Source organism: Mirounga leonina, unplaced genomic scaffold, assembly GCF_011800145.1.
Source record: "Mirounga leonina isolate KUSES-001 unplaced genomic scaffold, KU_Mleo_1.0 Mir_82, whole genome shotgun sequence".
In the NCBI taxonomy this organism is placed as follows: domain Eukaryota; kingdom Metazoa; phylum Chordata; class Mammalia; order Carnivora; family Phocidae; genus Mirounga; species Mirounga leonina.
In genome coordinates, this window is record NW_023270825.1 from 50,370,300 (window position 1) to 50,393,685 (window position 23,386).

Below are 23,386 nucleotides of genomic sequence, written 5' to 3' on the forward strand. Positions count from 1 at the left end.
TTATGTTAATCACCATACATTACATCATTAGTTTTTGATGTAGTGTTCCATGATTCATTGTTTGCGTATAACACCCAGTGCTCCATTCAATATGTGCCCTCCTTAATACCCATCACCAGTCTAACCCATCCCCCCATGACCCTCCCCTCTAAAACCCTCAGTTTGTTTCTAGAGTCCATCGTCTCTCATGGTTCATCTCCCCCTCCAATTTCCCCCCCTTCATTTTTCCCTTCCTACTATCTTTTTTTTTTTTTAACATATAATGTATTATTTGCTTCAGAGGTACAGATCTGTGATTCAACAGTTTTACACAATTCACAGTGCTCACCATAGCACATACCCTCCCCAATGTCTATCACCCAGCCACCCCATCCCTCCCAACCCTCCACCACTCCAGCAACCCTCAGTTTGTTTCCTGAGATTAAGAATTCCTCATATCAGTGAGATCATATAATACATGTCTTTCTCTGATTGACTTATTTTGCTCAGCATAATACCCTCTAGTTCCATCCATGTCTACATTTTAAAAAAATTTTCTTTGAATGGCTGAGGAGACAGTGAAAAAAACACAACTTTAAAAAAATGAGGCACACTCTGAACTTCAGAGTCTCCTGATTACGGGGTCAGTTTGCTTTTTTCTGAATGGCTGATTGGCCACTTTTCACACTGGCCTCAGGCAGGACTGGTTCGTACAGACTAAATTTACTCTCAGTGCTGAAGCTTCCTCTCTCAGCTGACTCTGGTGCTTATTGGAAGGGGTATTATATCTGTCCTTGATATGGGCCAGAAAGCAGCATTGCGTTCTGAGCAGTGTGTCAGTAGGGAGACTGTTGCTTTAAAAAACAGTGAATTATCTCTTCTACAGCCTTTCCCACTTTCTTCTCATTGACTGTTCTCTTCTCTTACAGTGTTGGGACTGGAACTAAATGTGGCTAGCATATATCTTTACTGTGGTACTTAGAGCCTTAAATTGCTGTTGTACGTTGTGAATTTCTGAGAGAGACACTGAACTGCAACATACTGTTTTTAATCACCTCATACACAGAACGTTCCTTAGGAAATATTGGGCTATGCATACTCATAGAGATACCTAATTCCTTTCATCTGTGCTTTCAGTAAAGGATGGTATTACTGGTAGCCTGTATGGTGGGCATGCCTATAGAATTCATATTTAGGTATAGTAAATTTTACCAAGAAGAATATTTTATGCTTAACATTGCTTACTTGAAAGTAAGTTTTACTCTTTAAATTAAAAGTTTTCATTTTAAAAACTATTTAATAATTTGGAATTATTTCTTCTGCTCACTTATGTGAATCTTGCACTGTTCAGTGGCTGATGCAGGTTTTCTGCAAAGGAGACATGTAAATGCAACAATCTAGAAGTGTTAGGAGTAGCTAGGGAACTTGTCTGGAATCTGTGTTCATATAACTACTATGGCTTTTATTTAGATTGTATGTTTAAGATAATAAAATTAGTAGAAATAGCAAAGTTTTCTAAAGATGTTTATACTCACTCTTAAGTAAGTTTAAGAAAATATCAGTTGTCCATATCAAATATTATTACTTGCATTCCCTCTTACCATTATTGTCATTTAGTTTCAGGTAGCATTAATAGAGATTGTAGCATTTGGACTTATGTCTAATTCTGTGTTGTCTTTGATAACAACCATTCAAATAGTCAAAAACCCATGCTTGAATATTTTTAAGGTTAAAGGTACCTTCATAAGGCTTACCAAGTACCATATTAAAATGTGATGAATGACCTAAGAGAGAAATTGTTAAATCACACAAAATTAAGGCAAAGACCTTTACAGAAACCTCCTGAAATTTCTGAAGTTTTCTTAATGGAAATAGGGACACCACCACAAGAAATGTACACAGTATTTATGGCTCATTATCAGTATTTTTTCCTTCCATCTGGTATATCTGACCTTTATGTCACAGTTTCTCAGCCTAAAAAAACTGCCCTGGGTGGAGGAAGATGGAGGCTTGGAAATTTAAATTTGAGAGGCAAGGTCAACTGACAGGGCAAGCAGAATAAAGCCAAGTGTCCTAATAGGGCAAAGAGAAATTAACTATAGCTGTCACCTGCAAGTCTGGGATTAATTCATGAAACATAGTGCACATTCAATCCAAAAAAGTTTTATTCAACAACCACTATAGGAAAGGAAATATAGGAAGAATTAAAAATGGATAGGATCTCATTCACAATTGATTTGATATCCTAGTGGAAATACACTTGAAAAACTTTAATAACAGATGAAGTCTAGTGTTACTTTACAAACGATCAGAGGAATATAGAAACATGTAGGATGAAATTATTGAATCTGGTCAGCAAGAGTTTCATAGAGCAGGTGGCATCTGAGCTAGATTAAAAATAAGGATTATATGTCACTAGATCTTAGAAGAAAATGAATATAATTAGATCTCAATCACTCAATCAAGAATGATGGAAGGATTTTATCCAGGGGGCAGTATGATCAGATTGGTGTTTGGGTGCCTAGTCATTGGATGAATCTTCAGAGTTCCAAAAAGAGACAGAGAAGGAATGGTGGAGAAATGAAACAGTTTCATTTAGAGATAATGTGAGAGTGAGAGCACAGAAAAATTTTATTAGGAAGTGATAAGGCAATGGGGATGGGGATAGGCAATCTTCTGTGGATGTGTCCTGAGATAAGGAAAGATAACAGAAGACTTAGGTAATAGAAAAAGAAGGAGCTTCACTCAGGAATGTCATCTGAAGAGTCAGTAAGCCTCTTTGCATCTTAGATTCCTTATCTCTCCATTATAGCTTTGGAATATTTTTAAGGAAGAGTTTGAGGAAATAGAATGGAAAAAAGGAACATTTAAAAAAAAAAGTACAGATTGGAGGGGTGAAGGGAGGACTATTTATTCAGCTGAAGAGATTGATAGGAATCAGCCCTCATAACCTCTCCCATTAAGGGCAGTTTAGTCAGTGGCCAATGGTGTCCAGTCAGTGTAAGAGAGCCTGACTGACCTCAGGCAGTGTATGTTATGAGCATGTCCAGAGCTCATGGACTTAGGGCCAGACCCATTTTTACCACTTAATAGCTTTATGACCTTAGGTCTGTCTGCACCTCAAAATTTTTCATCAGTAGAATAAAGGGATCAACTGGGTAAGTGGTTTTTAAATGGTGTTCTAATGACAACTAGGGATTTGGGAGAAATATTTTCAAGGGCTAGTGCACTGCAGAGGGACAGTAAATAACCAGAGAGAATTTACCCCCCACTTTTTTTTTCAACTTCATTCAGAGCTAAGCCTTTATCTCTCTTATATTAGGACTTCTATGTAAGATTATATTAGGACAAAGATTCTGACCCAAATTCACACACATATATGTGCAAATGGTATTAAACACACATAGTGGAAAACTATTTACTTCTATAAGTTCTTCTATCCCTTCCAAAGTATATTGTGCTTCTGTGATTCCAAAATGTTATACCCAAGTTCTTAGAATATGGTAATGCCATGTTCTGAGTAAAAGATTTTTAGTTGTGGGAGAGATTTAAGAGGACAAATTGATTTGGGACTATTTATAGCTGAGGGGTTGATAAGACATCCTTGTGTTTCTGGTGACCAATTAAAAAATCAAGTTTGATGACCAGGAGAAAGGTCATGAGTAAAACATGATTTCACAAGCAGTTGCATTAATTAGAAGTAGATGATCTTACCCAAGGAGAGATTATAAAGCAAAGATAAAAGATATCCAAGGAAATGTTGGAAAAAAGCAAAAACCATGAAGAAAATGAGAAAAAGAGTGGTCAATGGAAATCAAGGGAAAAGAGCTCCTCAATTTGTGTGGAACAAGGGAATATCCAGGGGAAAACTATGTATTTGCAGCATCTTTAGGGCATTTAATACCTCTTCATCATCATGAAGAGGCTTGTGAAAGATTACATTTGTCCCAGATACTTTAATAATGATGCATGGATTTTGATAATGGAAGCAACTCTAATTTTCCTTCAAGTGAAAGTATTGTGGATTGAGGGAGGGAGAGAGGAAGGGTGGAATGGAGGGGGAGAGAGAGACAGAGATTTATAGAAAGTAACATTTACAGTAATTCTCTTTGCAATAAGATAATTTAAAGGAGTGATAAGGAATATTTGAAATGGTTTTAGTTGGCCTTATTAGTAAGTTATAAGTTGTTTTGAGAAGCATGAATTGTATCAGTGTTTTTGCTATTTATTTTTTTTGGGAGGACATAAATGCAAAGATTTGCTGCATTTAATTAATTTCCTATTTTCTATAATAGTTCAATAAACATTAATCATGTTTGTAATTAGAATTTTCTCACATAAAATTGAATCTCTGTAATTATGGAAATAACATTGGATTCATAGTTTTCTTCCAATTATTCATCTTAAAATGCCCTTCTTTCCCCCAAAAGTCAAAACAAAGTTTCTACCTTACAGGTTATAGTTTAACAGTAGTCAACTAGCTATTGTATAATTACTATTCTAAGTGTTGAGTATTTTCTTCATTTGGCAAAGTTAAACACTTTTTGAAATTCCTGGATTACATTAAGATAAGAACAGGTCAATGAGAAATACGAAAGAATACCCAACTTACGCGTCCTATACTCTTCATCCTTTTAAAATGCAAGCAATGGGGACATTGGAACTATTTGAATTTTAAATTACTAAATATAAGTTTCTCTAATCTGAGGACTGAACACCATTAGTTTCATAATTTGCATTTAAAACTATAACTATCAATAATTTACTACAGTTAAAGAAAATCTTATGACAATATAGTCATTAACTGATGAACAATAAATGTCTCCATCAAATTTTTATTTAAGGGTGGAATATAAATTAGGATATATTATTTAAAGCTATACTACCAAAACTCACTCTGGATCTTTTGCCTATAGGAGAAGAGAATTGTGGGAAGTAACATTATATGTACTATTTATGTAATTATGGTCACACTTCAGAATTTTATGTTTGTAGATGACACTACCAATTTACCATTATCAACTGAGGAACAGAGAAATGAATAGAAATAGCCATGGAGACTAGATCCATAGACTTAATAGTTCGCTCACCATTTTGCTCTTGTGGAACAAAAACTCTAGAATCCTAGATCTTTTGGCATCAGCTAGAACAATTATTTTAGTGATTTAATTTTGTTTGTAGTATGTGGGTTTCGTTTTACAGTTTAGAATGTTTTACATCAAAGCTATTTCTTTCAAGAGCTCCAAAATAGAAATTAGAATTACCATTAATGCAAAGAATTTTCCCTAAAGAATATGCTTACAAATGAATATATTTTATTAGTAAAAGGACCTCATTAATTTTCATAGTCTTAATTTCTCATCCTTCATTGTGGCATATCAGTGAAGTTAGGAAAGAGATTAAATAAATTTAGAAAATCATTACAACTTGAATTTTGGTGATGTAATTTTGGGATATTTATGAATTATGAATATCTATTTTTAAAATAAAAGATTATTGGGGCAGGTCCCCAGACACCTACTTTGTAAATCATTTTAAAAATATTTCTAAATGTTGATTTACTGGCATAGTTTTTAAATATTGAGGACACTTCTCGATTACCTAATACCTTTCATTTTATAGAGAGGGAAATGGGCCCCAAAAGTACTTGCTTATTTCCTAGAGGCACATTCTGATTTAAGCTTACAATCTCAGATTCAAAATCCAGTATAAGAGCTTGCAGCATGCTGTACAATGTTATATATCATAAATGGATATTTCTCAGTGATTCTGAATTCAGTTATACTCTTTGACAAGGGTTTTGCATGAAAGAATCATTAAAGGCAGGTCTTAAAATATTCCAGAGGGATTCAGGTAACATTCTAGTTGGATCATGTGACCATGCCCTCTGTGGATGACAGAACACAACATTCTCCCCTACCTGAGAACATCACTCCAAAGAGTGTTAGGATGTTAGGTCCCATTTACCAGTCTTATATTTCAGGCACAAAAGCGGAGTGAGGCCTTACCCTATTCCAACCAAGGCACATAGCTTGAAGAGTATTCATTTCACCAAAGAAACCACTTTCAATGTTATGCTAGGTTAAAAATCCTCTCATGCTGCTCAACATAATTATACTTATCCTATCTTCCTGAGAAGGGTGGACCCAGGGGTTGGGTCTTTAAAATACTACTTAACCACATCTGGGGTCTGAGTGGCATAGTTTAAATATTAATGGTAACCCTAGGATATACATTAAAACTTACAGCACACAAACACAGATCACATTGTTTATGGTGAAGTATTTATTTTTAATTTTATTACAGCATAACAAAATCACAGAGAAATGCATGAATGTCAGCATGCAGCCTCTAAAGTGACAACACGTTATCTAACCACACAAAATTTAAGGAACAAAGCTTTACCGTACACTGAAGATTCAAAGTAAATTATACAGCACATAACATTGAATAGCTACTTACAAAAAAAAAAAAAAAAAAACACACAATAATCTAAGATGTTTGGAATGCTTTTTATATTCCAGTTGCTGGGCTAAACACTTTTTTTTTTTTTAAGATTTTATTTATTTGAGAGAGAGAGAGAGAAGCAGGGGCAGAGGGAGCGGGACAAGCAGACTCCTTCCTGAGTGGGGAGCTCCATGCAGGGCTTGATCTGGGGGTCCTCTCTGGGCTCAACGCCAGGACCCTGAGATCATAACCTGAGACAAAGTCAGACGCTTAACCGACTGAGCCACCAGGCGCCCCTGGGCTAAACACGTTAAAATGAGAACTTCACTGAACCCTCAGAACACCATTTGAAGTAGGTACTACTGTGAATATACTCATTTTGCAGATGAGAAACTTGAGCTTTAGAAAGCATAAGTAACTGTAGTAGGCCTCAGAGTTTCTAAGAAGTGCAGTAAGGTGTTGAACATAGGTCATTTCTGGCTGTAGAACCCAGGTCCTTTATAGAAAACACACAGCCTCTCAATGGAATGAAGCATGCATAATGAGATTTCAGGCTCCTGAGATAAAGTGCGAGAAAGGTATTTTTGATGAGTGAATTCATCTCACAATTCTCAAATCATATTGTGTCTGCCTTTCAAATACATCTTTGACTAAGCAATTAGGGCCTAAGAAGACCTGTTGGGCGAAAGTCAGCCTAAGCAGCAGCTTAGGATCAGGACTGAAAGCATTAGAAAAAGGGGACGTGACAGTATTTGTAGGGACACCACAGAACTAAGGACACTGGGCTGCCCTCAAGTGCCTAACAGGCAAATACGTCAGAACTTCCCAAATTTTAGAGATGTTCTCTGAGTGATGACTAGATTAAAAAGATGTGAAATGTGAAGCATATCATTGCACTTTATTTTTTTAAATTTTATTTTATTATGTTATGTTAATCACCATACATCACATCATTAGTTTTTGATGTAGTGTTCATGATTCATTGTTTGCGTATAACACCCAGTGCTCCATGCAGAACGTGCCCTCTTTAATACCCATCACCAGGCTAACCCATCCCCCCACCCCCCTCCCCTCTAGAACCCTCAGTTTGTTTCTCAGAGTCCATAGTCACTCATGGTTCATCTCCCCCTCCGATTTCCCTCCCTTCATTTTTCCCTTCCTGCTATCTTCTTTATTTTTTTAACATTGCACTTTAAAGAAAGGTGCTATGTACAACATGAAACATACTGGTAATTTAAATACGTGGAGTAGAAATAATAAAATGACAGGCAGTTCAAATGTCTGCATCTAAAATGCATTTAGTATGAATTACAGTCCACTATAAAGGAAACATAAGTCCACTCTCACCAAGTCTGTCTAAATAATACTTGTAAACAAAATATATTTAGTTGACATTTAAGCAGAAATATCCTTGCTTGGGAATAAAATGCAATGTAAAACCATATTAATAAAATGCTACTAAACTCTATTCACACTCACATATTCATTCAGAATGAATTATGTATCATTCCAATCAATGGCATTATATGAGTTTTTATGTGTTTTTAAAATTAGGCTCATATTTTTATTGTATCATTCTATACTTCTACAGACTGGCAGAAGGGACCATAAAATGCAATCATGCGTTGGTAGAGTATCTGTTAATGAAGTATTCATGTGTTATAAAAAAAAACCCTCTTCCTATTTTTTAATTGACCAGTTACCTACTAACAGATCTGTTAATTAAACCTCATTTGCCCTAAAGAACATGTGGCCTTGATCTGTTGATGGAACATTGTGTTCACTGATTGTTTCATTTTGCTCTTGACAAAGCGTGAAAGAGCCAGCTTCATTTTATGTCAAAATGTTTATTAAAATGGCAGTAGTGTCTATTTCCACAGGATAAGGCATATTCAGTGATACACAATCAGTGGTGTAATTAGGGAATTTGTAAACCACAGGCATTGTCCAGAGTGATCATTTATAAGGGGCCTAACAATGTCACATGGATTCTACAAGTAGACAAATGGCCTTTTTATTATAGAAGCAAATTGATTTTTCTAGCCATTCTGCATTGAAGAGTTTACCACTGTGAGCAACAGTTGCTCTAGAAAGTAAAATAAATTGTGGATTGCTTAAAGCATCTTTCTTTTGCTATGCTTTCATAAAATGCATTTGATATATAATTTATAGCTTATCATCCTTTTAATTTAGAATTCCTTCATCCACAGGAAAGCAATCACATAATTAACATGATCAGACAGCTCCTTTTTACTTACCAGTCCGTGGTTTTCATGGCAACACCCTGACCTTTGTGAAAATGGACAGCACTGACCTTTTGTCATCCTCGTAAGGGAGGAATAGATGTATTTCGGAATGTCTAAACCTCTTTACTTCATAGAAGCAGATTGAGAGCTGGGATATCTGTATTATGTGCCATTTTAGGATAATATCCAAACACACAGATCAAATTATTGTGTCTGATGAAAGAAATTTGCGACCTTCTTTCCTTGGATGTCAGTGGGGGAGACCTCTATTCAGATTTTTTAAAGTTCATTCCTGTCCGTTCTAAAATGCTATCTTCTTCAAATACTATTTGCATCTGAAATGAATATATATCCAATGGTCTTGATCTTTTCCAGGAAAAGAACAAAAGAAATGCATATATATATCTCCCAAACAACTGACAGTGGCAATGTAAGGTTTATTTATACATATGTGTGTATGTATATGTATATATATACATATATATAATATAATATAATAAACACAACAAAATATTTCTTTGGCCCTGGATGTACCCGTGTTCAATACTTGAGATGTCATGGGTATAAATAAAGCAAGACCTTTGCCTTCAATCTAGAAATATATGTATAACAATAAAATACAGTCATTGATATCTCACCAATAAAAGGCAATGATAAAAAACATAATAATTAACATATATTGAGTATTTACTATATGCTAGACCTTGTGCTCAGTATTTTATGTATACTATACTGTTTACTCTTAAAAAATGTAAAGTTGCTATTATTATGCTCACTTGATTTAGAGTAAACTGAGAGACATAGGTTAGAGAGCTTTCCGAAGGTCATGCACCTACTAAGTGGCAGAGCTAAGATCTGAATTTAGGCTGCACACCTGAACCTTGCTCTTTACAAGTGTATTACACAATTCAAAGTACTTCACAGTTCAGGGGATACTCTAATGTGCATTATACCATTGTATCCTAAATTATCATTAAAATCTTTTCATCAGCCTTGTATGCAGATTAAGAGAACAGATTAAGATGACTCAAAATTGCACAGCTGGAAAGTGAGCTGGGTTTAGCCCCAGTAAGATTTCTAATCTTGTACACTTAGAACTCTTTCAAACTCTCCATGTCCACTAAAAGGGGGCTTCTGATTTCAAAATAATTATGAGCAATTACCAGTTACAAAGAATCCTCCCTATTTATCCGTTTCCATAATGCATAGTGCACTTTTTGAAGGTAGTGAACGGCCTAATTTATCTCTCTTGCCCTTAGTCTTAAGGATATTTATCTACTGAAGGGGCTCTAAAAGGTGTGTTAAAATGAACTGGTGTTAGTTCTAAAATAACACATAAGTTTTCAGACATGCAGTGCTGCTTTTGTTATTCCCAGGATGTTTGCTATTGATTTAAGGGATAGTGCACACATATAAATGTATTTGGATAAACCATTTTAAGAGCAAGTAGGCAAGGACACAAATATGTTACAGAATATAAGAATTACAGGAAATTGATGATCTCTGAGTTAATTTTATAGCGCTCTCTCCTGCTTGTTATTTTTAGGTTCTATAACAAATGTTTAGAATGCAGTATTCAACTTCTAAAGTTGAAATTCTTAATCGATTGCTTATACCCAAATAACTGTTGTTTTCCAGCTTTACTCTGCATTATTTAAAAAAACACCTACCAAAAATGAAAGGGAATTTGAATAATAGAAAGTTGAGTTGAAGAATTAGTCCCCTACTTTCCAGAAATGGTTATAGATTATCTCTTCATCATATAACCTAGTCATATTTTAGTAAAGATCTTAGTACTTTATTTGATGTTTTAACTCTTATAATACCTCCTTTCTTATTACAGAAAAAAAGTAAGTGCTTCTTTTGCAGTCCGTATTTCTTCCAACATTCTCAGGCTAGTCCAGACTCCTACCTTGCTAAAATTTTAGCATAATTTGAGTGACTAGCAAGGAGAACTATCTTGCTCCTTAGTTTTTTTTAAAGGTTTTCTACATGAGAGACTTTATATACTTAATTAGTGGCCAGTTATTTCTATATTTCAGTGCTTGAGAAACACATACAGTAAGTCAGGGAAGGGAAATTAAAAACAGAAAAAAAAAAGGTATCCTTTCATGTCTTTCTCCAAAGAGGTAAGTAGAAAATTCTCTTCTTGATGCAGACTTATCTTAATGATTCTAGAAGATATTTTCTTCGAAGCTCAAGTCGGAAAAGCAAATTACACGAAGATCCTAACAATGCCAGTTACTTGAATACTGCATTTAACCAAATGCTACATAAGCAGTCCTTCGCTTCAGTTCCCATTCACTTATGTATTTCTGAGGCAGCAAGAATGGAACCTGTGTTTCTTTGCAACTGGCCTTGTAGCTTATGTAGCAGGGAAAATATGAATGCCACTTAGAGAATGATTTTCTATTTTGTTCTTTCATCTTACACTTTGTGTTCTATTGAATCCCTCAGAGACTATTCTTGTGCCATAGCAGCACCTGCTGGGAGAGGGAAGTTGGAACAGCCACACTGTTGCCTGCCAGAGTTGTTTTCCTGATTGAAAGGCACTGCGTGTCCCTCATCTTCCAATACTAAACCCTCCAGAGTTGCTACCTTCCAAGATCCTGCCTCTCCCCATATGTTTCAAATAACTAACAAAGCCATTGTAATAAGATTTTTTACAAGTCTTTCAAAAATAAGCAGTGTATTTGTGTGTCTGGATGCATGTACATTCCCCCATAGAATTTCCAAATGCAAATGCTGCGGTATTTCAATCCCAAGCTGGTTTTTAATATGTGCTTTCTTCCTGTTTTATTGCCAGATTTGTGAAATAATTGTCAATTCTGTTTTATTTCCATCTCCTGACTTATTATATGTGAGTCAGGAAAAGAAAAAATTGTGTGTTAGTGCAAAACTAAAAAAAAAAGGGCAGTTTTTATTTACAGTGTGATAGAACTATTTATGCATATTCATATCATGGACAAAAACAGTAGGCTCACCATCTGGTGTAAGGAAATGTTTAAAAATAAGTGCCTGTTTCATATATCATTTACCCACAAGACTATAAGTAATACAAGTCTTAGAATATGGGTCCCCATGGACATTCTGTTGTATAGAGCCAAATAGCCTCTTCTTTACTGCTAATAGAGGAAAGCCATAGATAGTATGGATAAATTCCACAATACTACTAAATGCTTCTGATATTTTACTCCCTGTATCATTACTGTGACCAAATTAAAATCTAGTAGAATTGCTAACTTTAAAGAAACCAATTGGTTTTTTTGCAGCTTTTCTAATTAAAAAATAGAGTTCGTGTGTGAAAAAAATGATCTTGAAATTCATATACTTTATAATTAAGCCTTGGATAATCAAGAGGTGATTCTTCATCAATGGTTTTCTCACTTTGTTTTCTTAAATTCTTCCCATTTCTGAATTAGTGCTCCATCCATCAATCAAGAATTTATCAAGCACCTCTGAAATACTTTAAAATGTCACATGGTATGGCAGGTACCAAGGAAGTAGATAGAACGTGGTGCTGACCTCAGGACATTTGAGCTACATTTGTAAGGGAGAGGGCATTTTGTCCTGGCATCTGTAGGGTAAATTAGATATGCTGTGATCAGAGACGTGGAGAATAATCAAAAGATACAGAATTCAAGAAGACTTAAGGACACTGGAAAGTTAAATTGGGCCTTAAAACAATGGGGAATGATTGGTAGGGTATTATGAGAGTAATTTCTGGAGAGAAGGAGGAAGGAAGGGAATGAGCCAAAAATGTTAGGAGAACCCAAAGACCTGCCTAAATCCAATAGAGAACTTTTCACAGAAACACTGTAGCTTAATAAAGTTTGGCAGGTAAGAAGGAAAACAAGCAATGGGATTTAGACCTCTATCCTAGAACACAAAAACTACTGAAGATACCTGAATGGTGGAATGACAGGATTTTACTAAAGATGAATGCAGAAAGGGGAAGAACTTTTTAGGAGGGGAGACATTAATCAATTACATTTTAGTAATTCATTTGTAAGAGGAAAAATAATCCAGAAGGAAGCATTCAGTGTATTTATATTACATTACATATTAACCTCTGGCTCAGAGAAGTTTGGCATGTTTTAAGACAACTATGAAAACATTCTATGTGCTACATATCACATAATTCACCATATTATCTATCTCTGTGATTTTACAAAATAGGAATTGTTTCCAATAAGTACCCATTTGGGGATTCCTATTCCTTTCATGAGAAATGAGCTATAGAGTGTTGCTGTCTTTCATCAAACATTTTATGTTACCGTCATGGTCCCTAAAAGGAAGCAAATATTGGCAGGTTCATTCATAAGTGAGAAATCTTTAGCATGCTGGATTTCTTTTGTCACCTGGAAAATCTTTTAAGCACACCTTACTAAATATCTTAATTGACACATATTAGTTAAGAAGATGGGTCAAGCTTATTAGTTTTAAAAGTGTTTTGCTGGCTTGGATTGGAATTATTTTTAAGTCAAAGGAAATTCTCGAATTTCCCTTAGTCATATGAATATTCCCCAGTGGCCACAGAACATCACATTCTTATGTTTCATGTCTCAAGGCAGTATTCCCACTCTTACTTGTGTGTTAGTATCTGCTGTGAGGTTTAGATTAGATTAGAATATTTCCAAAAATAGTGTATGGAGGTTTTAAAATATGGATTAGAGTAATGATATTATTCTCACTTATATTGCATATACTTTTTTTGAATGGAAGAAAAATGAGTAGTTACAGTAAGCATGCTGACAAATTCACTTAACTAATGTCTTTTCCTTATCCATAACCCATTATGAGAAATCAATAGTCAGTAACTGTTGCAATTGCAAACTATTTCGTTCTTTACATCCATGTAAAATTATTTTGTGATTTTTCAAAACTTCGAAATTTGAGTATATCCTTGCGCCTGTCTCATGCTTACAAAACTAATCTGTAATGAGTTAGCAAAAAAGAGATTGAGGACTGTTGATGTGGACACTGAGAAAGCTCTCGAGTGTCATAGAATATCTTTTCTTTAAAAATATGTGGTCTGAAATAAGGATGTTACCAACCTAGGAGTCACAAGGATCACCAAGGATGAAACTCACATCCAGTCTGTAAAAGTTTTTAAAATTTACATGTTGTTTTTGAAGATTACCAAAAAAAAATAGATTTGGTTCATTTAAATTAGTTATATCTACAAATTCAGTATTTACTTGAGTCTTACTTTTTTACATTTCTTTATATACATCTGGTCAGCTTGAGAATTCCTGGATTCTGACCTCTAGGGGTCATTTTTATAAACATACTTTTTTTGAAGTCTTTTATTTATGTTTTAAATAGAGATACACATTTTAATTTAAAACATACATAGGTGTTATAAACTGTTTCTCCCTAAAATTCAAGTATAATTAAATTAATGCCATACTTAGTTTAGGATCCTTAAAAATGGGAGTCTGGTTGTCCTTCTGGAGAAAATTCTACTTATTACTTACTTTAATTTTTATGTTAAAAGAAATATATCGTTTGTTTCAATATCTACTATTAAAGTCCACTATAAATAGTTACGTGTTTCAAGCCAGTAAGTCCATAATAAGCATATTGTGATGTCTTTGTTTTAGACAGCATGATATTTTCTCATACAGTTCAGATGAACTAACTTTCCCCTGCATTCTTTTGAGTGAGGAAAATAGACCAGTCATTTTCTTTCTTTTTTTTTTTTAAAGATTTTATTTATTTATTTGAGACAGAGAGAATGAGAGAGAGAGAGAGAGCACATGAGAGGGGAGAGGGTCAGAGGGAGATGCAGACTCCCCGCCGAGCAGGAAGCCCGATGCGGGACTCGATCCAGGGACTCCAGGATCATGACCTGAGCCGAAGGCAGTCGCTTAACCAACTGAGCCACCCAGGCGCCCTAGACCAGTCATTTTCTGAGTAATGACTAAAGATTAAATTTCCTCAGCTTCCTTCCCAATGAAGAAAAAAAACATTTGAATTTTCTGTATTTGTTTTGTTTCACAGTCTGTGATACAATGGAAATGTTGACAGAAAACCAGTTTAAATTACTTGTCTATGTATTTATGTTTGGAATGAGAAACTTTGGTGTCATATCATGCTCTTCAAGTTTCTCTGATTATAGCATCTTCTACAGTAGCGTTTAAGAAAAATCAAAATCGGGGCATGTATAATCTATATGTCATAAAATGTACCTTTGTGTTTTCACCAGGAGGAAATTTTTTCTACTGAGTACACTATGGATAAATGTGGATCTCACAAGGTGCAGACATTTCAAAATTTTCTACTTAGTTTGATGCTTTCACTGGAGACAACATTTCAAGAAAAAATTATTTAATTGATTTAAAAAAAGGATGTAAAAACATCATGACAAATGATAAATGGCATGTCCTCAAGCTAGTTCTTTCTTTTTTTTCCCTTTAATTTACAGCTTATCTATTCGGTTTTTTTTTTTTTTTTTTTTTAAAGGTTTTTTATTTGGTTTTTTTTTTTTTTTTTTTTTTGAAGGGCTTAGAAATCATATCTTCTTTTTTATTATGTTCAGTTATATCTATTTGGATTTTTAAATGAAAGGCGAAAGAAAAGAAAAACTGGAAGAGTCCCTGTTCGACTCAACTTTCTCATACACCCACACACATCTCAAGATATACCGCATCCGAAATCTATACTAACAACATGTTTTGCAGAAGATTCTGCTACTTCTATGGGCTACTAATTATTGAAGGACTACATTTCACTATTTATTGCTTTGGTTTTAAAATCTTTACGATTTATGTCTCTTATATTTATTTCTATTATATACACAGCTTTTTACCTCACCTTCTTACTCTTCTCACCCTCTCTCCCTCCCTTCCTTCTTCAATTATTTCCCGACTTCCTTGTTCGGGCCAAGCAGGAAAGCAGGGCACTTTAGAGGTAGAGTGACTTTGCACTCTGAGGGAGAAGGCACTCTGTGCCTTCAAGGAGCTGTCTGGTCAGGGATATAGATGTGGGAGAAAAGAGAGGGCAAAGCCAAAAGTACAAGTCAGACAAGTACAGGGTGTAATACTTGGCCAGGAAGAGTGAGCAACAAACCCAGTCTAGGGGGTAGGCAGTTATCACAAAAGTGGTAGTATTTGAATTGAATCTCAGCACATGAGGCAGGCAGGAGCTCCTAGAAGTCAGCAAGGGCCAGATATGTTGGACATAGGAAAGAAGCACTTGTTCGAGAGCACAGAGATTCACCAGTCAGTGAAACTGCAAGAGAATGAATGTTCTGGGAGTGAGCATTTCTCAGACTGTGTCATCCAGGTTACCATGCGCAGGTGATACATTTGTGTTATTAAAGAGTGGAGTTTTTATCAGATAAGCTTTGGAAAATAGATTGCATTACCATTTTAGGTTTCTCCAGGCTTCTTGGAACCTGTAACATGCTCATATGCATTGCACATGTGGTAGAAGAGTGAAAGAGAAAGGGAAATATACCAAAAAAGTAAAATTCATCAATAATCCCACACTCTGAGAGAACCACTGTTAGTGTTTTCGTATAGTTTCTTCTGGGTTTTCCTTTCCTCTATATTTTTCCCATATATGCCTCTTGCTCTTCCCTGAATCGGTGCACAATTGCCTCCCTGTCTTCATTTGTACATTCAATGTAACATGTTTTACTGAGTTCCTATCACATGTGAAATAGAGTGCTGGATACTAACAATATAAAGTATATGTTTTCTTCCCTTAAAGAAGCTCCTTGCTAACATTCATCATCATATGTCTTTTTTTATATAAAAACTTGATCCTACTGTTTGGATTGCTCAGTAACATCTTTTACTCACTTAATCATAGTGGTTATAGCTATTCATACTATTCACTAAGTGCTTTTCTTAACAATATGAGCATCTTTATCAATAGATGTAAGTCTATAACATCATCATCTAAAAGGCTGCATATTTTATCGTGTGACTGTACCATGATTTATTTAATGGATCTGTCAGGCTGTTTTCAGGGTTTTTTTTTTAATTAAAACAGTATTATGATGAGCACTCATGATGAGGACTGTAGTTTTCATAGTGACATGAACAAAACTGTATTTAAGATGATAAAGCAGCTGACAGGGTAGCAGGAAGGCTGGAATAATTAGACTGATGACAGAGACTACTTATTAGTGTCGCAAGAAGAGAAAATGATGAATTCTACTAAGCAATCTACCGATAGCCATGAAAAGAAATAGGCAGTTATGAGAGACATTTTAATGAGGAACCAATGCAGCTGATTGGAAGTGGTGGGCAAGAGGAGATGGTAAAACAAAGAAAACTCTATGGCTTTCAGTTAGCAGATGAGGTGTGTTGATAATTAACTACCAAACTAAGTCAAGAAAAAATAGCACTTAGGTTTGGGAATTTGAAAGATTAGAATTAAGCTGCAATCATAGACTGAAAGAGCCTCGGGATAGTTAGAATTTGTATTACAACATATAGGAGAGAGAAATCCATGAGAAAAAAAAAAAAATGAGAGCTCCTAACAGGGAAATTTATAGTAATATTTAAGAGAGTTGCCTGCAGAATTCTAGAGAATGAAAAATTTAATGTGGAGAGAGAGGGAGAAACTACCAAAACTTTGAGAAGTTATAAGGTCTTCTTCACCAAGAGAGATGCAAAGAAAGATTAACTCTGATTCCAAGATTTTAAAAGCCTCATGGAAGAGATGGTAAATAAACTATATTTTAGTTGGGCTTTGCTGTTTAGCAAAAACTGGGCTGATTTATTTTAAAAATCTATTTTTATTTTAATCTAGATTAAAACTGAGGCTTACATTTCTGTAATTTTGATTATGTAGGGAGGAAAGTTTACCTAAATAAATAACACAAATAAACGTATAAAGGGAATTGTTTGAACTACGTAGCATGATTAAACTCAAAAAATTTATTTAGCTAGTCCACCATCTTTTTTTTTTTATTAGGATTGCCTAAAGTATTGAGGTCTTTGAATAGTCATCTTATTAAGTCAGGAAATAAACACTTTCATTTAGCACCATGTCTGTCCTTCACGTTCTACTATTTGTTTTTATAGTCAGAACATTAATAGCCTTGGACCTCATAAAGTACAAATTCTTAGTTTCAAAAATGAAGAAATTAAAGCTCGGAGGGACTAAGGTTGGCCTTAAGGTCATGTGGCTTGTTTTTGGAAGAGATGAGGAAGAAAGATTTCAAATAATAACATTCCATTAAATAAACAATCTTTTAATTTATCATTTATTTTCATTTCTTTCACAAAGATTTATCTGAATTTGGATATATATTTGGGCTGGGGTATTTTATAAGCAATTTTGACATACATATGAAATATTCTAATATAGATAGAAAGGTAAATACCTTTATCTGATTTAAAGATAAATAAAGATACATAAGATATAAAATAGATCAGATAATTTGCAAAGAATGTGTCATTTACCCCTTCACATTTCTACCTTGGCTCTTTTTTATTGTCCCTAATAGAGTGACCAAGAGATAGGCAGGGAAGATTGGTCCAATTTGTCCCTGGGAGCACAGCAGTAATGATCAGGAGGAGGGAGGTCCAGTGCTAACTCAAGTTATTTATTTCAGACACCATAGTTTACTGGAGATTGCTGCAGGGAGCATGTCACAATATTGGCCACCTGCTATAAATTAGCCTCAATTTGAATTTTGTTCAAATCAAAGCATTTGTCCTCTCTTATTCTCAGTGTTCTCATTTGTTAAATTTTAATATTAAATATTTGATCCTTAGGATTATCAAGGGAATGAAAATGTAAAACCTCTAATTATGCCTGGCACATAGTAGGGGCATAATTAATGTTAAATGCAGAAGTTACTGCTGTCGTTCTTTATGCTTTCTCATGGAGGGTGAGTCAATATTACAGCTTCTTCCCCATCCCGCTGCTTAGAATTGTATCATTCCCTTGTGGTTCATTTCAAAAAGAACAAATTATTTAACTAAATCATTTACTTTTTTATATTTACAGAAGCTAATAATTTAATCAAATTAGTTATGTAGCTTTTTGAAATGTAACCATTTTAAAAGATATATTTTAATGTCAAATTCTGGAATGTATGTATCTACTTCAAGAAGGTGGTGGTTAGTGTTTCATAATTTCTAATTTCTAAGATGTATGCATTATTTAACTAGTTTTTTAAAATAAGAAGTAAATGAAGGAATTAAATGAAAAAAGAGACATGAAGATAATTAAATAGCAAGATAATCAACTCTCCTGTCATTTTGGACTTGAATTTATTTTTCTCTATGAGTAATAAGAGCAATAACATTTCAACATAAGTTGAAAAATAATTTTAAAATTATGTTTGCGGGCGCCTGGGTGGCTCAGTTGGTTAAGCGACTGCCTTCGGCTCAGGTCATGATCCCATGGTCCTGGGATCGAGTCCCACATCGGGCTCCCGGCTCAGCAGGAAGCCTGCTTCTCCCTCTCCCACTCCCCCTGCTTGCGTTCCTGCTCTCGCTGTCTCTGTCTCTGTCAAATAAATAAATAAAATAAAATAAAAAAATTTAAAAAAAATTATGTTTGCTTTTGTTCCTGGGCACTGGAACACAGTAATGCTAGGAGTAAAATTTTGCCTTTTATCCATATATGCAGTACTACCTCCAAGCGGAGCACCTGACATTTATCAGAAGAATAGAATTATTCAAGTATTTCTGGTTATTCTTATTCTGGCATTCTAAGTTAGCCATACATACTTTTTTGATAGATGTTTTATTGCACAAATACAATGGATTTCATGTACATTTGTATAAAAAATAAAAGTCTTCAGTGGGAACAGGTGATACCCTTTGTAATAAAACACTTCGGGTAGTACTTGCCTCTTAGTGGTTCATGCTTTTCACTAAACCCTAACATAAATATACTCCAGTTCAGTAAAGTAATTTCCATTAAAATGAACCTCTCATAAATATCTTCAGTAAAATCAGAAATTAGCTTTACCTGAAAAAATTACAATTCTTACATCGTTGAAATATGTTTTGGAAAGTTCACCTGGAATTAATTCTACAGAAATAGAGGCAAATTATGACAAACTATTTACAATGACCTCAAAATGTCTTAAAAGGAAATTACATGAAATCCAAATGTTAAAAAAAAAAATATTAGAAGTCCAAGGAGAAGAATATGGTGAGTGGATTCTCAGAGTGTGGCATTGTAAGTCAATTGTTCCATTCCATTTCCATTAAGGAGAAAACAAACCCTAATTTTAGCAGTTTGGCAAGTTTCTGTACCAGAGTCAAAACTTATGATTTTATATCAGAGGTTCTTCTTTTTCTTTTTCCTATTACTTGTGTATACCGTGCCAGCTAAGTTGATAATGTCTCTTATCCCTTTCTTTTAGCATCCTTGGGTAAGAGACGACAGCATAGGAAACAAGACTGAAAAGCTGAATCCTACCTTCAGCAAGCAGGATCACTCTTCTGTGAAATGCAGATGTTAAAAACCCAGTTGATGGCTGATAATGACATGTCATTGAGTAGATTGTTCTTATGTTGACCATTCATGTTCCAATTTAATGTTTTATTTATTTTGCTAATGTTTGAAGACCTCATTTGTGAGAGTTGTAGGAAAACAATACAGAATTCTTTTAAGTGAGAGTATGTGCCACTGACTCCCAGGGTCTCTATTATTTTTGTCATCTGAATTGTCACACTTCTTCAACAAGCAGAAATTGTTTCCTTATGATTTTCTGTGTTTGAATATGCTTTACCAGTTTATACTAACCTTGAAAAATTTTCTTTTTCCCATTTCAAGTTCCACCCAATCTGACTGTTCCACAGGAAAAATCACCTCTGGTCACCAGAGAAGGGGACACAATAGAACTGCAGTGTCAAGTAACTGGAAAACCTAAACCCATCATCCTCTGGTCTAGAGCGGATAAAGAAGTTGCAATGCCTGATGGCTCAATGCAAATGGAGAGTTATGACGGAACACTGAGGATTGTGAATGTATCGAGAGAAATGTCAGGAACGTACAGATGTCAGACCAGCCAGTACAATGGATTTAACGTGAAACCAAGAGAAGCTTTGGTGCAGCTCATTGTGCAGTGTAAGTAATATATTTTTTTTCCACGTGTTCCATTGGGGGACAAGGGAAGAAAGGATACGATTATTCTGCTAGTGAAATGACGTGGATTTTGGAATTGGATTAGGATAAAATGTTTCTAACCTTGTCACTAGCCAATTGAAACTGTAGTTTTCCCTAAATCTGCCTCTTGCTTGAGCTAATACTCATAGAAAACAACAGTATCAGTGTGTGTGTGTGTGTCTTTGATAATTACGATGGTATTACATGCTTGGTTAATGCCAAAGAATCAACAAATCTAATGGTTAAAAACTGGCCGTGTGCACTGAGGCAAAGTAGAGATGGGAAATAATTGCTATTACCATACTCTCTTATTTTCACTGTTCTTGTTTCTACTTTAGGCATTTGCATGCCCTTTGCCCAAATTATCCACCTATTTCAAAGCATCCCTTTGCTTAAATTGTGGAGACCTAATCATTGAAAAGCTATGTTTGCATATCTGAAGTTGTAAGAGTAGATTACATAATTATCTAGTAATATTGAGATAATTCAAATATTAGGTACTGAATTTGTTTGATTTTCTTAACAGAAAATAGTTTAACTGTGAGAGTTAAGTATGATCAATTATTTGTATTGAAATCACTGTTACAGTTCTGACCAAAAAAAAAAAAATTGTAGACATTGTATACTTTGAATTTGCTTTTAGTGTTAAAAGAACTTAAATTTCTAAATGTAAAAAAAAAAAAAAAAAGTTTAATTCTGTCCTTGACATTAGGTTATTAGAGGATGCCCTGGTAATTCGGATGGCGGGTGGTACAGAAAGTGCCAAAAGAGAAGCAGCAGACTAAACACAATCTCTTCAAACTCCAGTAGTGCTGCTCGAAGTTTTAATTGATGTACAATTTGTTAAATACATGGTGGCAAAGTCTTTAAGAACATGAATGAATTAGATGAAACTATACACTTTGATAAGCAATGATGTTGTTTCCTTTCTATGGCTCTCTAACTCAGAAAGTGGAAAATAGAATTTAATCCAAAAATGTCTCTTTTTATATTAGATTTAAGGATGTTGGCAAATTGGATTAACGGACTTTAAATTTGAAAGAATAATTGAGATACGGAAGGATTATGTTTGGAACTGATACCAAGTTCATTTGTGACTGAGTTATATGAGGGGGGCTGGAGAGGAACAAGGGTCTGGGCACTGCTTAACCATTCCCTGTCCCCATTCTTTAGAAACTCAGATTCTAGTTTGCTATTTGTCCTATATATATGCAAACTGATAATCTGTCAAATACCTTGGCTGATTTCCAATTGATTATGAGTTTGTTTGTTGTTTCCAAGTAACACAGCTTTTAGATAGCAAGTTTTATTCAGCAGTTTAGTATTGCTTTTTCCTCACTGGTCTTTGTACCCATGACAAGCTCATGGGTAGGAGGTTCATGTGAAAACAGGTTCCAGACAGAAAAAAGAGAAAAGAATTAAAAAAGAGAAACTTCTCCTCAATTCTCAAACAAAACAAAACTTTCCAAGACCATAGAGGAAACTGATACAGTTTGGAATACTTTGTTCTTGTGGTAATCACAGAGTTCTGTGCTTCCTCTGGAATTAGGCACAAGGCTTTGGTGTTCCTAAAACTGTTAGGGCTACTAGTATCACTCTGCTCACACCTCTCTGGGGACGCTCTGATACAAATAAAAGTTAGGGAGCCCATTGATTCTAGGGAATTTTGAATTAAAGTTTTAAGAACCAGGATCTCCAACTCCATAGAATATGCAAACTTTCAGAATTCTTTTTTTTTTTTAAGATTTTATTTATTTATTTGAGAGAGAGAATGAGAAAGAGAGAGCACATGAGAGGGGGGAGGGTCAGAGGGAGAAGCAGACTCCCCGCCGAGCAGGGAGCCCAATGCGGGACTCGATCCCGGGACTCCAGGATCATGACCTGAGCCGAAGGCAGTCGCTTAACCGACTGAGCCACCCAGGCGCCCAAGGTGGTGTACAATTTAAACTGTCGAATTTCTACTTCAAGTCAATATGTCCTATAAATATCTTACCTCATTTCCCAGTGGATTTAATGAGGAATTATAATGGAGCTGCCCTGAAAACGGATTTGTTTTAACATTTTATTTTTATATTACTCCTGAATATTTGAAAATTGAACTTCCCAAGTGGGTATGTTATTCTGCAGAAAGCCTTTTTAGAATGAATTTACTTTAGCTGAACTGCTCCTGCCCTCCCAGGCAATCAGCTTGCTCCCTGTTTTCTCACTCTTCCAGAGAAGATAGCAGGGTAGATAACCATCTAAGGAAATTGTCAGAGAAAACTGAAACTCTCTCTTTCTAAATAGCTTCTCAGTGTAGAACACAGATGTGATGTCTTTATTGAGCAATGGAGTACAGATTATCTGGAAAGGAGATAGGTTTATCCAGTATATAAATCATGTAAAGAAACTAAATTCATGGGTTTTTTTTCCTTGTTGCATCTCTGGTTCTCTCTTAATGTAGATACAAACATAGTTTAATATTTAGAAAAATTTATCCATTAAAAGTTTTGTATTCAGTGTCTATACAAAGAAGTGGGATGGGGACCAGCCAGTTTCAGTAGAATGATTAAAAGTAGTCCAAATTTAACCCAGCCAAATCTTGTGTTAATTGATATTGTCAGTTAAGTACTTAGGCCCAC

At 34.9% G+C, this 23,386-nt stretch overlaps 1 protein-coding gene across 1 annotated transcript in view; it reads left to right on the top strand.

The window, feature by feature from the left end:
* Positions 1–23,386, top strand: part of MDGA2 (MAM domain containing glycosylphosphatidylinositol anchor 2) — a 797,493-nt gene that overhangs the window by 587,953 nt on the left and 186,154 nt on the right. The window contains exon 8 of the mRNA XM_034992713.1: positions 20,433–20,726. Coding sequence (XP_034848604.1) covers positions 20,433–20,726 — 294 coding nt within the window. The remainder of the gene's footprint in view (positions 1–20,432; positions 20,727–23,386) is intronic.